At 39.3% G+C, this 15966-nt stretch overlaps 1 protein-coding gene across 2 annotated transcripts in view; it reads right to left on the bottom strand.

The window, feature by feature from the left end:
* TMTC2 (transmembrane O-mannosyltransferase targeting cadherins 2) overlaps window positions 1–15966 on the bottom strand; it is a 205644-nt gene that overhangs the window by 56482 nt on the left and 133196 nt on the right. For both annotated transcript variants that reach the window (XM_020777798.3, XM_073000306.2), the window contains 2 exons: window positions 5491–5576; window positions 3588–3772 (listed from right to left, as the gene is read on the bottom strand). In XM_020777798.3, coding sequence (XP_020633457.3) covers window positions 3588–3772; window positions 5491–5576 — 271 coding nt within the window. The remainder of the gene's footprint in view (window positions 1–3587; window positions 3773–5490; window positions 5577–15966) is intronic.

Below are 15966 nucleotides of genomic sequence, written 5' to 3'. Positions count from 1 at the left end.
ATTCAAACACACTGCTTCTCCTTAGGCTTTCAATGGCTTAAATGGGGGGAGGGGCAGCATACTGCTCTGCTTCAGAGAGTTGGCTTCAGAGAGCAGCATTGTCTCTGTTCACTGGTAGTTAAATGTGGGGTGCCACAAGGCACATTTTTGTACCCAGAACTTTTCAAACATCTACATAAGAGCCTCGTGGTGCAGTGGTTAAACCGCTGTACTGCAGCCAAAACTGTGCTCACGACCTGGGGTTCAATCCCAGGTAGCCAGCTCAAGGTTGACTCAGCCTTCTATCCTTCCGAGGTTGGTAAAATGAGTACCAAGCTTGCTGGGGGGGGGCAATGTGTAGCTTGCATAATTAACTTGTAAACTGCCCAGAGAGTGCTTGAAGCACTATGGGGCGGTATATAAGCAGCAAGGACCGATAAAGCTACTGAGGGTAGACTTTTGGCTCAAGGTGTCATCAGAACGTGGATGAAATTGAAGAGCTCAATTTCTCCATTACACCTGAGTCAGGTGTGATCATACACAGCCTTAACTAGTGTCTGGATGCAGGGGCGAGCTGGATGGGACTAAACAACTAAAATGAATCCCAGAAAGGTAGAGAATCTGTGGGTAGGTGAGTCCTGAATCTGAGAGCTGAATAATCAATGTGTCCTGAATGAGGCTGCACTTTCCCCTAAAGGTTCAAAGCCATGGAAGGATCCTGGTTCCTCTTTATTGTTGGATATCCAAGTGGCTTAAAGTGGCTAAGAGTGCTTATCATCAGGTTCAGCTACAACAACAATTGCAATTATTCCTGCAGACCAAAAGTCTACTGATAGTGCTTAATGTGTTGGTAATGTCAAGACTCAGCAATTGCTATGTGCTTTTCTGAGGCTACCTTTTGGTTTCATCTGGAAACTGCACCCTGTAAAGAATGAGGGAGCTAGACCACATACAGTGGGTCCTCGACTTACGAACGGCCCTAGTTACGAACATTTCGGGTTACAAACCCAATCTCATCGCAAGTAGTAAACCCTACTTGCGAACGCAGATCGGGTTACGAACCCAAAAGGCAAGGAGAAAGGGCGGGAAATTCGAATTTCCTGCCCTTCCTCCCTGCTTTTGGAGCTTTCCTCGACATCGGAGGAAGCCTTTTGAAACCTCGGAAGCCAAAAAGGCAGGGAGAAAGCGTGGGAAGTTTGAACTTCCCACGCTTTCTTCCTTTCTTTCTGGCTTCGAAAGCAAGCCGGCCGGCCGGGGAGAAATCAGCTCCCTCCTTCCACCCGATGGTGAGTCCCCTTCACGCCGGCTGAGGTCAGCCCGGCGCGAACAGGACTCACCATTGGGTGGAAGGAGGGAGCCGATTTCTCCCCGGCCGGCCGGCTTGCTTCTCATTTGGAAAAGCAAGCCGGCTGGCCAGGGGGAAATTGGCTCCCTCCTTTCAACCGATGCTGAGCCAGCTTGCTTCTCGTTTGGAACTTCCTGCAGTTTCTCCCTGCCTTTTTGACCTCAGAGAGCTCCAAAGCCGCCCATCGCGGTGGCGGGGACCCCCAGGGAGGTCTCCCAGGGCTTGTACGCCACCATGGGAGACCTCCCTGGGGGTCCTCGCCACCGCGATCAGTGCCTTCAGAGGTTTCAAAGGGCTTTTCCCGACATCGGAGGAAGCCCTTTGAAAGCTCCAAAGGCAGCAGAGGCAGTGAAGGGCCGGGAGGCTAGAGCAGGCCGGGCGCCTGGCCGCTCGCTCCCGGCCGCACGGAGCCAGCGGAGCGCTGGGAGGCTTCGGACTGGTAAGTCCTCTTTTTAAAAAAACTTTTCTGTGTGGGTTTTGGAGGGTGGGTTTGGACTGGGGGGTTATGTTTCTGTGTTTGTGTGTGTGTGTGTTTTGCAGTCCCAACGTGGGACTTGCTCTTTTTAGTTTTATTTTTTTATTTTTTTTAAAATGCTGGAATGGATTAATTCCGTTCCCATGCATTTCAATGGGAAATGGTAGGTTGACTTACAAACTTTCCGAAGTACGAACGTAGAACGGATTAAGTTCGTAAGTCGAGGGCCCAGTGTAGCTGAGTTTCCCAACATGTACACACAATATCTATAGTTGGAAGTTCTGCAATCCTACTACTTAACTATTGAGCCAGGATTGTGTTGGTTCATAAGGCCCACAAACAACCCAGGAACAGATTACCTGAGAGTCTATTATAGACCAGTACAGTCTCTACAGTCTGTGTGGAGGCCCTGTTTACTATCCGATGGTACTGTGAAGCTAATTTTCAGGTTTTATGGTAGGTTCTCTGTTTGAACTTTTACTGCATGCCTGTGATCTAACTGTTTTCTGCTTTGCTTTGGAGTTTTTTGAAATGACAAGTCACACCACATAAATAAATAAATAAATCAGCAAACCAACAAATAAGAACTTAAAAAAATAATTATTGAAAAATGGAAGAGTATATGGAATAAAAGATTCTTAAAATGTATGTCTGTAAGAATAAAACAAAAATTTTACAAATTAGTCTGGAGATTGTACTTAACACCAGTGTAACTGAATTGTAAGGATAAAAAATATTCTAAGATACGTTGGAGATGTGAGTAAGAAAAGGGAAACTACTTTCATATGTGGTGGTAATGTGAATATATAATGAAGTTTTGTGTTAAAGATATAAGTGAAACACTGAAGTTAAATTTATGAATATGTCCTAACATAGCACTTTTATCAATATTTAAGAGTGAACAATGGAAATGGACGATGAAAGAATTGATCACAAATCTTGTAACAGTGGCTCAATAATAGCAAAGAACTGGAAAATTAAGTGTGGTTTCCAATAAAATGAATGATATAAAGAAATGTGGAACATAGCTAGTAATGATAAACTGACATGTAATATCAAAGTAAGAAAAGGACTGCCAAATAAGAATATGTTTAGAGATATATGGGTAGAATTTATTGATTTTGTACCAACTAAGAGGAAGGTCTGTGTACCTTCACAAGAGTCAATGTATTTTTGGAAGGAGAATGAGGCTCCATAAAAGGAAGGAAACAGAATATTTCCATTGGTTTGGGGGGGGGGGAGCATATTAAGTGTATGTACATTTTCTTTAGTTTTGTTTCTTATGTATAAAAAAAGTGTGTGTGTGTGTGTAAGAACTTAAGAATACATAACAATATTAAAAGTGCAGTGTTGAAGTTTTGTTCAGCCTTCCTTTATCTCTGTATTCAAACCTTCCCAATGTAGTTTCATTACTGGCTAGACAAGAACAGGTACCAAATAAATTCATTCGCTGAAATTCTGTTGTGAGTCACAATAAGAATGGGCCCAGTGAATCAACTGAAACTCTTTAGGGGTCATATTCTAGTTACAACTTACTATGCTAAGCAGCAGTATTTTAGCTACTGAATCAAGTAAATTTGCTTATAATAAGCTGTGTTCTCTCCCCCCCCCCCCCCGGCATTGTACATTAAAAAAAATCTATTCCACAAATGCTTTATGAAGAAACTTCATTGTATGACTTAAAACAACATTTAATTACAGAATAATTGAATAGCTGACTTCCATATGTGGATCCAATCAATCATTACAAAACACATGCATTTTTTGTATGGAAGGGAAAACACTCACCTCATACTGTCCCTGTTCATGGTAGAGTTTTCCCAAATTATAAAGGCAGCTGGTAACAGAGCTTTTATGAGCATGAGGATCTTTTAAGTTTTCATCAGGAATTTCTGAACACTTCAAGAATGTCTTCTTGGCTTCCTCGGCCTTGCCTTGGTTCATTAAGATGATACCAGTGTTTAAGTAGGCAGCTGTGTGAGAGCAAACATGAAAGTATTATATACATGAACTTAAAAACTAGAAAAGTTGTGCCATTTACAATGGCTGTTTCATCTTCAACCCTAGCATATTATTGCAAAATGTCTTCTTCTTGTTCCTTCCTTACTGAATACTGGGGAACGTCATGGCTATTCTGAGTTTAAATGTGGCAGCTCTTAATAAGAACTTTCTCTTGCATCCTATTTCTAATAAGGTTAAGGTTTGTAACTGCAATCTCAGAGGTTATGAGAGCTGTTTTGTACTTTTTAAAAAAGTACAAACATGAACAGTTATTTCTGTAGCAATCAACACTGCTCTCCAGAAAATCCTGACAAAGCTTAACAGGCACACTGTAAATAAGCCAATGTATCAGAAGCTCAACATTGTGTTTAAATTAAGACTACCTATTTCAGAAACAATTTAGAAAATTGGAACTGGAATTTTACTAGAATGGAACTGGAATGTCACACGTGTTGATGTGCTTTCTTAATCAAAATCAAATTCATTCTTGTTAAGAGAATGATATATGAAAAACAGGATATTTAACCCATTTATTCCATACATAGAATATTCTGTTCTACTTTAAAATAAGAGAAAGATCAAAGTCTGAAACCGGTATAAATGGAGGTCTGATGAACAAACAATGCTCTCGTTATCCAAGTGAACTGGAATTTTAGTAGCGGAAAATCTTTGTGGGTCTGAATCAAGAACAGGATACAGAGCTGTCCCAAACAATATGTTTTCTAAAGTGAAGTACTAGTGCAGAAGATATTGTCAAATTTGGACAGATGTAGGAGATGTAATATTGGAAATGCATCCTCGACATATGCAATCTGGGCTTACCTAGTAATGCATTTGTTTTCAATTGAAGTTTTCACTTGTATTAATGCAGTACTGGGGAAATCCTTGATATTTCTGGCTATTCATGTGGTCTTAAATTATATTCTTGTCCTATAGGGCCTAGCAAAGGGACAATGAAACTGGACTTTACGAGTCTTTGTGGTGGCTAAGAGGCTTATACTCAAAGCCTGAAATGATAAACATCCACTATCAGCTACTCAATGGTCAGAGCTTTATTTGAACAAATATCATATAGATGCCAATTTTATAAGGACATTTATCTGGACATATGAAAAACCTATATTGATTTATATGTGTAATATAAGATCTATGCAGTGAAATGATATTGTAAATGTATACTGGTGGTTTATAGTGAGCACTAACATTACTGTATTTATCCTTTTTAGTTCTGTTTTTTTCCTTTGTAAGTTCAATTTAATTTTGTCTTCTTATATTAAAGCTGCAAAAATAAAAATAAAAAGTAAGAGGGGAAAGTGAAGTATTGGTGCACAGTCTGTGGGCCCAGTCAGTTTATTTTGCCACCTGAAGCAAAACGGCTATACAAACATCACTTTTCCTTCCCTGTCAGTAGAAATACAACAAGAATAACTCTGCTGCCCCTTCATGACACTACAAATCAACTGTCTGAAGTAGCTGCCTCACCAGACCAAACAACAGGACCAGACCAGACTCTAGAGGGTATGAGGGCAGGTATTCAGTGTTCATGCAGAGCCTCTCTTTGCATAAGTGCAAACTAATTCACTGTAAATTATGTATATTTCACAGATGTTTCTTCTAACCATGGTATTTATAACAATGTGGGGGGGGGGGAAGCATCGTTTAAAATAAATGAACATTAAATTTTACTTACATGCTAAAGTAGGCCTGCTTCCAATGGCCAATTTATAGTAATGTAATGCTTCTGAAAACCTGCTGTTTTCCTGAAGGAGCAATCCTCTGCATTTAGAAATAAAATGAAGACAAGAGGTAATTGCATAGAGAGTAAGAATTTAATTATGAAAATTCAAGTAACAAGAGGAAAATGTATTGGCCTGTGTACAAGCAGCATGCAATATAAAGAACACATTTATCCGCCAAAATAGAAAACTAAACCAAAAAGATGTGGATTCCTATACACCTTGCTAAGAAATTATTTAAAACCGAAAATACAAAGCAACATCCTAAGAAATCAGGTTAAATATTTCTATATGCAGAAAAAGAACATTTTGGGTTAATTATGTCTGCAATTGTGTGTGTCATTTTGCATAATTGCTCCTTTCAAATCTCCTCACTAAAGAATTTTGTTGCTAACAAACCATACTTGACACTGTACTTACACTCAAATGTCCTCATGGTGCAGCTCATTTGGTTTGATAGTCAGCTGGGAATTCGTTGAGGATGATGATGAGTATTACATAACACCTCTTTTTCCACTCTTAGAAAACTTATTTACTAAAACTGCCAACAGGTAATAGACAAAGGACTTCAGCCAAGGGAGGAGTTGCTTATTTTAAAATGTTTGTATCCTTGACGGGCTGGACCCAATGATCTCATAGAGACGATTCCTGCTCTCCAGTTATAAGCTTATTGTTATTGTTACCTATTGCACTGCTGTACTATACTGCCTTCCAACCCAGTCCAGCACATTTGCGCTACAGCTAGCAGCTAAACACCTCATAATACTAATCTAAATAATAACAAGAGATTCCAAGTTTGAGATTTTTGCCTAAAAAAGATACATATAAGAAAAAAGCCTGAAAACTTTTACAGGAGACAGAAAATCCAGTAACTATAGCATAATGATGTAATGATAGATATAGAATTATGATTGAATAATTCCCTACTAGATTGCAAGGCTTAATTTAATAAGGAGAGTAAAGATGATAAACTCCACCACCACCTATTTTGTATGGATGGGTAAGTAAAGCAAGTAAGTAAAAGGTTGCACTCATGACCAATGAGGGACGTGGTGGCGCTGCGGGCTAAACAGCAGAAGCCTGTGCTGCAGGGTCAGAAGACCAAGCAGTCATAAGATCGAATCCACGCGACGGAGTGAGCTCCCATCACTTGTCCCAGCTCCCGCCAACCTAGCGGTTCAAAGGCATGCAAATGCGAGTAGATAAATAGGGACCACCTCGGTGGGAAGGTAACAGCTTTCCGTGTCTAAGTCGCACTGGCCATGTGACCATGGAAGATTGTCTTCGGACAAAACGCTGGCTCTATGGCTTGGAAACGGGGATGAGCACCGCCCCCTAGAGTCAAACACGACTGGACAAAAAAAAAGTTGTCAAGGGGAACCTTTACCTTTACCATGACCAATGACATGTAATTGAGTGTGCTGAGGAGCAAGCAATAGAGAGAAACTATACTACACACTGGCATTCAAGTGATAATGGGTTCTTGAGTAGGATGTGAATGGTACTCCATAATCTTTCTGTCTTCTAGTTTGGTTGTGGAGCACTTGATGATTGTGGCAGAAGCTTGGGTAGGACAGCTGCTGAAGTACTCGTTCTAATGGTACAGATGGCACAGTGCTCACTGACTGTGCCACCCTTCCCAATCTACTAGCTGAGATGACTCAATGTAGCTTGTGGACTAGGCTGGATCAGTGGTTTTCCCCAGATGTTCTTAGACTGCAACTTCCAGAAATCCTGGCTAGCACAGCAAGCGGTCAAGGCTCTGGAAATTGCAGTTCAAGAACATCTGGGGACCCTGGTTTGAGAACCAAGAGACAAGATTAATTCTATGTATCCTTCATAGTTATCATTCCAGTAGTCTAGAAGCCAGGGCCTATAGAACAGGATGGAGAACTATGTGGCATGTTGACCTCATGTAGGCGAGAAAGGTCCCCAATGCTGCTGCTGAATTTCTGGAGACCTACTGCTGCGGGGGGAAAAAGGTGGTCTAAAAATAGACCACAGGCTGCATGCAGATGTGACTGTCCATTTTAAAACTATTTCACACTTCTACCTTTAAAAAAGCCAAAATAGATTCATACTCACTCCTGTTTTGGCAGGGGGAAAGGGGAGCAGATGTAGCCCTCAAAGGTCCAAGCTGATGGTAAACGGGCAATACAGCCCTTGAGCCTGTCCTACTCTACAATTTCACCTATACTGAACACGGGTACCTCATATTGTAAAAGCCAGCTGCCCCACATGTGCAGGAGTACAATTCTACAGGGAGATCCTGGCTTGCTATTTCAACTTGTCATCAAACAATGTTTTGAAAATATCAACATATTCCTGAACTCCAGTACAAAAGCAATCAATAGTTTGCTTCCAATCAGGAAGAGAAGATTTAAGTCTCATTCCACAGAAAAGAGAAGTGTGCGTAAGGGGTGGTGGTCCCTTACACAAACATATCCGTACAACAGTAAACAAGAGCTTATTGTTCAATGGGCAACTGTATTGTCTTTCTTTTCTTTTCTTTTCTCTCTCTTTTTGCCATAGCAACCATGGAAAGTAACATAAAGCAAAGAAGAGCATGCTTAAAATAAGGTGGCATGGGAGAATACTTCAAACCATAGAAACATGTTATAAATTTGGGATTAAAAAATGCACAGGGACTGAATTAATTTTCCAGTTGCTCTATGCTATGCCTGCAGAATTATTCTTTGATAAATATATTTTAGTTTTGGAAATACTCCTTGTTATGAGCTTTAGATGAATTGCTTGTCCATATTGAAACAATTAAATATTGTTTTCATAGTAGTCAGTATAATGCATTGCTTTGGTATTATTATTGTATTTGTAAAATCCATGCCACTTGGATTTTCAAAATATTCTGCTCTCTTCATTAGAGGATCTCAGAACTAATTTTCTGCTTTTATTAGTAGCCTTAATATTGGCATCCAATGAAGCACTTCAGGTTTATTTTTCCCTCCTGTTTCTGAATACAGACTGTTTTACAGCTGTTTCGCTAGTTACTTAAAATTCATATAGATGCAAAATGAAGAGCAGATGCAAGCGAATATTGAATTCTGGTAAATAATTAAAGTCTTGTTTAATATTATTTTATAAACCTTATTGGAACACAGTGCATGACCTACAGATTCTTAGAAAGGGCAGTTGCAGAAGAAATCTTCCAAAAATGAAATGCCTCTGGATTGACCTTTCCTATCTTATTCCTTTCCCAAGGTGTCCAAAGGGGGAATGCTGAACAGAGTTTCAGTTTTACCACCACTTTTAAATGTAAAATACATAAAGGAAGCTATGAGGGTGGGCACAAAGACACAAACATGGAGGACAAATCACATTATTTATTTAATTCGTGTGCATGTATTTATCTATCCAACAGGAACTCTTACCAGCCCTTTACTTATTCCACAAAGACAAAGAGGCTGAGTTCTGTTCTCTTCCTTCAAACAGATGAGTAGCCCTATCATACTTGAACCAAGTATTTAGGACTGTGAATGTGGACTACAACTTAGTTTCCCTGTCTGGATCATACTACCTCATCTTATTGCACTGATACCCTTTATGCAGAAGCATTTTGTGCTTGATTGGAGCCTCTTGAAGAAATAGCTACTAAAGAATTTCCAATGTTACTCCAAACAAAAACATATGGTTGCCTTCTTTGGAACAAGCCATCACTGTAAACCACTGGATTAAAATCATAATTTGTTCTGAAGCTACTAAATACTGTTTCTCTCTTGGATTAAATGGGGAACAAAATTTAGAGATTTCCTTGTTCTATTGAGGATCAGGAAAAGAAAACTGAAACATGGCTTAGTAAGCCATGATATAATTGCTTGGAATAGAACAGTGAGTGAAGCCATGCCCCCAGATGTGAAAATGCAATATAGCCAGCAGACCCTATAATTCAGCACTACTGTATATATGAGACCTAAGTCCGCATTTGTGCACAAATCTCTGTTGCCAAGTTTGGTTCAATAAACATAAACAGCATTAACTGGAGTAACAAATATTTAATACTGATATTCATATACTAGTACTGTACTAATATGCTGCCATGAATCACATTGATTTCAGAAAGTTGGCCTCAAATAAAATAGTAACTTCATGAAAGCACTAGAACCCTAGATAAAATTGCAAAGATTTTTTTCAGTCAAGCAACTTAAAAGTCTTTAAAAATTTAAAAACAATTGTAAAATCATACAAGAAATAGTCCAGAATATACCAGTAAATAATTCTTCTAAATTAAACTCCAATTTGAAAGTGAAGATTGTTCTAGCTTCAAAATAAGTGCAAGATATCCTTGTGAAGTATCTCTATAAAGAACAGTTCAATATCTCCCTAACTTACCTATTTTATTTACAGCCATCAGTTTTGAATTTTTGAAGGCCTAATTTTTTTAAAAAATTAAAGGTTACTGGAAAATAGCTGAAATATTCAGTATGCTGCCTAATTATCAGTACAAAGTGGCTACAGAACCTAATAGGTTTTTCCCCCAAAATAAATAAAACCAGATAAACTGTCATAGGTTGAAAGGCAAATTTATAAGGTACAGATTAGAGATGGAGTCTTAGTTTGTGAGTTATCAAACTTGATGACCCACAAACCATGAATTCCCCCCAGTGGCCTGACGAACCACGAATCAATTTGTTGGTTCATCAGGTCATATTTTTTTTTAAAAAGGCAGCAGTGCTGGCAGATTGCTTTGATCCCTTCCCTCCTGTTCCTATGCCATAAGGGCACAGGAAGAGGAGGAAAGGGGGAGCCAAGCCTTCCCCCAGGCCCGGGGGTGGGATTCCCTTTGGGCAGGCTTTACTAAGCCACCTCAAGGGAAAATCCCTCTTTGCTTATGTCCCTGAGGAATAGCTGATCCACAGGGGCATAAGCAGTTAGGGACAGACAAAGGGATGAATATAAAAAGGTTATATTCATTGCTTCATTTTCACCGGGGTCTCTGAACCCCAAGAACAAAAAGCAACGAATATCTGATGAATCAGGGATATTCGTTTTTATATTCATCCCCATGTCTAGTACAGAGTGATATATTTTGAAGGTGTTGCCTAGAAAACTGTGCAGTAGGTTTAATCATTATTGATATTATTGGAAGTGAAAGAAAGCAAAAGTTTGAAAAGAACATCACATCACCTAAAAAATACAAAGATCTAAAAAAATGATATACATCATTTCTAAACTTTAGAAATCTGTTTAAAGACCGGACAAATCAAAGATAATAAGGGTATAATGCATATTGTCAAGACTCCATAAAGCTAACTGAATTGTAACTCTATTACAATATTAATAATTGTATGTTAACACGTCAATTTCTGCTTATGATGTTCCTTTTCAGGGTTTTCTAGGTAGAGAGTACTGAGATGTGGTTTACCATTCCCTTGAACTACACAAGCTTGGTTCTTCTGGGATGCACAGTGGAGGAATGAACTTTCAACCTCTAGATCAGTGGTTCCCAACCTTGGGTCCCCAGATGTTCTTGGACTAAAACTCCCAGAATCCTTCACCACTAGCCATACGGGTCAGGATTTCTGAGACTTGTAGTCCAAAATATCTGAGGACCCAAGGTTGACAACCACTGTTCTAGATACACACTTAGATATCTAACTCACTGAGGTATCCAATAGATTTTTAAAATTAACTTTTTTCAATCTGGTAAGGAAATTTATATTGAGCCATGGACATCAGTAATGAACAGTCAAGTAAACCTACTGTTCCTAATTTCTAGACAACATCTTCAAAAATACAAAATACGTACCTTACAATTTCCCAAATTAGAACATTAGCCCTCCAAAGCACCATAATTGATGGATATGGGAAGAAAGCATAATGTAGTCATACATGGCTATAAAATGTTACTAAAATATGTTTCACAAAGATTGAACAGCTCCTGTAAACTAATAGATTTTCCTCTCCTATTTCTCATCCTGGAACATATAACATAGAGAACATGGAAACAGTAACTTTTCATAAATTCATTCATTCATTCATTCATTCATTCATTCATTAGATTTGTATCCCACCCATATAGACTATGTCTACTCTGGGTGGCTTACAGTAAAAACATGAAAAGTTAACATATAAACAATAAAAATGGTTTTAATTGTTTAAATCAATAATATTAGTAGCATTCAAGATGGAAAAGCAAAATTGAAGTTAAGGTAGAAAAGAAAATCAAGTAGTGACCGGAGGGAAGTCCTGCCTAAAGAGCCAGGTCTTAAGTTGGCTCTTAAAAACACCCAGCGAGGGTGCCAGGTGAATTTCTGATGGAAGTTTATTCCAAAGTCAAGGGGCCACTGCCGAGAAGGCCCGGTTTCTTGTTCTTTCTTTCCAGGCGTCCCTCGGCGTTAGGCCCCTCTGCTGCCTTTCCTGCCTGTATCGAGTGATTCGAGTAGATCTAGGTGGGAGAAGATGTTCCACTACGTATCAAGGTCCTAAACCGTTTAGGGCTTTATATGTCAGCATTAACACTTTGAAATCAATGTGGAAACGAATGGGCAGCCAATGCAAGGCAGCCATAGTGGGGGAAATATGCTCATCCCAACAGAATTCATAAAATAGAATAAAAATAGAATAAAATTCTATAGAATAGAATATTCTATAGAATAAAAAACAATATAATAAACTTCAATAGAACCAATAAACATGCAAGAATCCAAGATGAAAAAATGTAAATATTAAGATACAGCAGGAGGGAAAGCCTGCCTAAATAGCCATATCTTAAGTTTACTTCTAAAGACACCCAGAGAGGGAGCCAGGCAGATCTCAACAGGCAAGTTGTTCCAGAGGCGAAGGGCCACTGCCGAGAAGGCCCAGTTCCTCATTCTTTCCCTCCAGGCCTCCCTCGGCATTAGGCCCCTCAGTCGCCTGGCCTGGCTAGAACGAGTGTCTCTGGCACAACTGGGTGGGAGAAGGTGCTCTACCACATATCGAGGTCCTAAACCATTTAGTGCTTTATAAGTAATCGTAAGAACTTTGAAATCAACGCAGAAATGAATGGACAACCAGTGCAAGGCAGCCAGCATGGGGGAAATATGTTGGTGCCTCTGCACTCCAGTTAGATATCTGGCTATGGCATTTTGTACCATGTGAAGTTTCCACTTCAATCTCAAAGGCAGCCCCACATAGAGTGCATCACAGTAGTCTAATCTTGAGACTACGAGTGCATGGACCAAAGTGGTGAGCGCCCCCACATCAAGATAGGGATGCAGCTGGCAATCTGCCGAAGGTGGAAGTGTGCGGAATGGACCACTGATGACACCTGGGTCTCCATGATGAGTACTGGGTCCAAATGTACATCCAAGCTGCGAACCTCACTCTTGGTGGTAAGAGTCACCCCCCCCCAAAAAAAGAGAGGGAGTTCCCCAGACCACTGATACCTGGGCACCCACCCGAAAGACCTCCGTCTTGCAAATAGCAAGCTTGTCTATGTCTCATAAAGATAGGGATGCTCTGAATATTCATGTTTTCATTACAATTAATTTGCAACCAAATTTTAAAAAATGGAAGTTATTTTAAAATTGGGAAATTGGCAACATTAGAAGCATAGACAAGACAAGCAGCAAAAGCCAGGGAAAAACTATATCTGAGTGGGAAGGGGACATGTTCCCATGACTATTCCATCTCCTCAGCTATGGTTCACAACAGCCTGCGTTTTATTTATAATGCTCTCAAAATTTGTTGTGGCTTGCTCTGTATCCCGTATGACACAGTATGAAATAATTATTTTTCTTATTTTTCTACTTTGCCTTCTGGTTAAAATTGAATGCATTTCAACTTTCTAAAAAAAAGGGGGGGTAGGTGGCTGGGTAGAAGAGGACACCTCTTCTGGAAGTAGATGTCAAAATCATAACCTGAAACCAAAGGTTGTTGCATTTGCATTACCCACATACATATTCCATGTTGTGATTCTTATGTCTTAATTGCTACATTAAAAAATATAACTAAATTATGCACTATATGCAGGTTGGTGTAATCATGCATGTTATCTGTTCAGAGCTGTGGTTTAAATCAGTGGTTCTTAACCTTGGGTTACTCAGGTGTTTTTGGACTGCAACTCCCAGAAGCCTTCACCACGAGCTGTGCTGGGTGGGGTTTCTGGGAGTTGCAGTTCAAAAACACCTGAGTAACCCAAGGTTAAGAACCACTGGTTTAAATGAAATAAATGGTGAATATGACAACTTTAGAAATTCCTGGATTTCTACTTGACAGAGTAGAAAGTCCACTGGGAAGTCTAGGGATCAGGGCAAAAATGGGTTTCATCCGTTTATGACATTATCTCTCTTCGCAAGCACACCTTTCAGTACTACATGCTCGAGACATCAGATATTCAGAGAAAGCCACTTTATCTCCCAAATGGCCAATAAAAAAAACAAAAGCATGCCAATTTGCCAAATGTGGACTGAGGCAAGCTTGTGTCAGAATAAAGTAAAATCAGCAACATCACTCTCCACTAATAGACAGTACTTTCTTCTTCAGGATGCTCTTTTTCTAGCTAAGGAATTTGTGGGCAAAATCATCTTCACATAAATTTACATAGCATAACCCAGATCTGGCACTGGAAATATTTAATTTAAATTAATGGAAAACTTGCTATGCTCCCCCCCCCCTCACATTCCGAGGTTTCCCCTTGCCTGGGGAAGTCTTTGGGCGTCTCAGGATGGGGGAAGCCTTTAATAGTGACAAATAGTACCACCAGATTGCCACCAGTGGTCTCCGTCCTAGCAGTGGCAAACCAGAGGTGATTTCTTATACTGATAGTAAAAGCTCCATTGGCAAGTTATAATGAAACCAGAATAGATATTTCCAGATGAGACTTTTAGTGTGAGTTCATCATGTCACATTCACAGTCTGGCAAGTAGGTCCAGACAATTGTAGAATCAGAATTGTTGAGCTGGAATAAACCCCAGAGTCCCTATGTCCTACTGAAACACATAATCAATAGTTTTCATTTTTAACCTGCCCATGTTTCCCTATTGATTCTTTTATAATTTTTCGTACAAAATGAAAAACAAAAAAAACATTAAAATCACCTCACCAACACTCAAAAATGTATAAGGGCATATTTGATAAATATTAGTGGTCTACCTCCCACAGGCTATCTGATGTTTCTGTTGTCTGGAGGGAATCAAATAATAACACAGTTAATGGCTAAGTTTTTATTTTTAGCTATGAGAACTCGCAAAACGCTATAGCAAGATTTTATATTTTACCTTTGTATAATCGGATCTATGACCACCTAATAAAATTTTACTTTTTACTTTATAAGGAGGCTACAAAAACCTTTTGATTAATATCGGTAGGAGCAATCTACTGGATAGCTCAATGGTTTAAGTATCTGGCTGTGATGCCAAAGGTTGGAAGTTCAATTCCCCGCTGTGCCTCTTTCAAGTAGAACCAGCCTGTGTGGCCTTGGGCAAGTTGCACAGTCCTAGGGCATCTTGGCTAAGTGTGGAAATTTGTGACGGAAAAACATTTTAGCTATGCAGCAGATAAAAGTTCAGTGACCTAGAGAACAGAATTAGCTTCAAGTCTTCTCAAAGTAGACCACCCCTTTATTGCTTTGATCTTCTCAACTGGCATTTACTGTCTCAATAACTCACTCAGAGATACAGGTAAGAGAAAGAATAAAAGCTTACATTTCCTTTTTTGGTATGAATAGATTTTTAAAAAGCACATTGCAAAAATAATAATGGCTGTTTACATGTGCAGAGCTTAACTGTTTCATAGATTGATTGATTACTAACTACATACTAAGTACATGACTGACTCAAACTGACTACATAACTCTGAACATAACTAACACTTCTGACTCTGACTGAAAGAGAGTAGGAAAAGAAGACTTAAGAAGAGAGACATGTCTCTTTTCAAAATCTGAGGCAAAGAAGGATCAATTAGTTCCCGCTGGACTGATAAGAGTCACCCCACTCCAGAAAGGTCCCTCCCAGAGAAAACAAAGGCAGCATATGAAGGTTCCTAAATTTCAACAGGGTGCCCCCAGAAGAAGGAAACAGTAAACCATTTCTGAGTATTCAGTACCTGAAAAACCCTGAAAAGGATCACCATAAGTCAGAATTAACTTGATGCCACATGATTATTATTATCTGCCCGGAAGCACCTCAATACTTAAAAATAATGCTTGGTTTTTACAACAAAGGCATCAGACACCTCCTATGATATAGTTGCTTCCATTGACTTTGCATTATGTCCAGCTTCAGACACTGAATTATTTAAAATACTTCCACAAGCTCTGTTTTGAAAAGATTTTTTAAAATTGGTCTTTTGTTCCTCTGTTGCAAAACCCGTTCTTCATTACATATGTAACATGAGCCATGGTTTGATCTTTACAACCTATTAGAAAATCAGCTTCCTTGTGAAAACACAGGTGTTGCTGTGAAGATTAATTTGTCAATTATCCATTACAA

The sequence above is a fragment of the Pogona vitticeps genome, chromosome 5, assembly GCF_051106095.1.
Source record: "Pogona vitticeps strain Pit_001003342236 chromosome 5, PviZW2.1, whole genome shotgun sequence".
NCBI classification, from domain to species: domain Eukaryota; kingdom Metazoa; phylum Chordata; class Lepidosauria; order Squamata; family Agamidae; genus Pogona; species Pogona vitticeps.
This window is presented reverse-complemented; position numbering and strand designations above follow the sequence as displayed.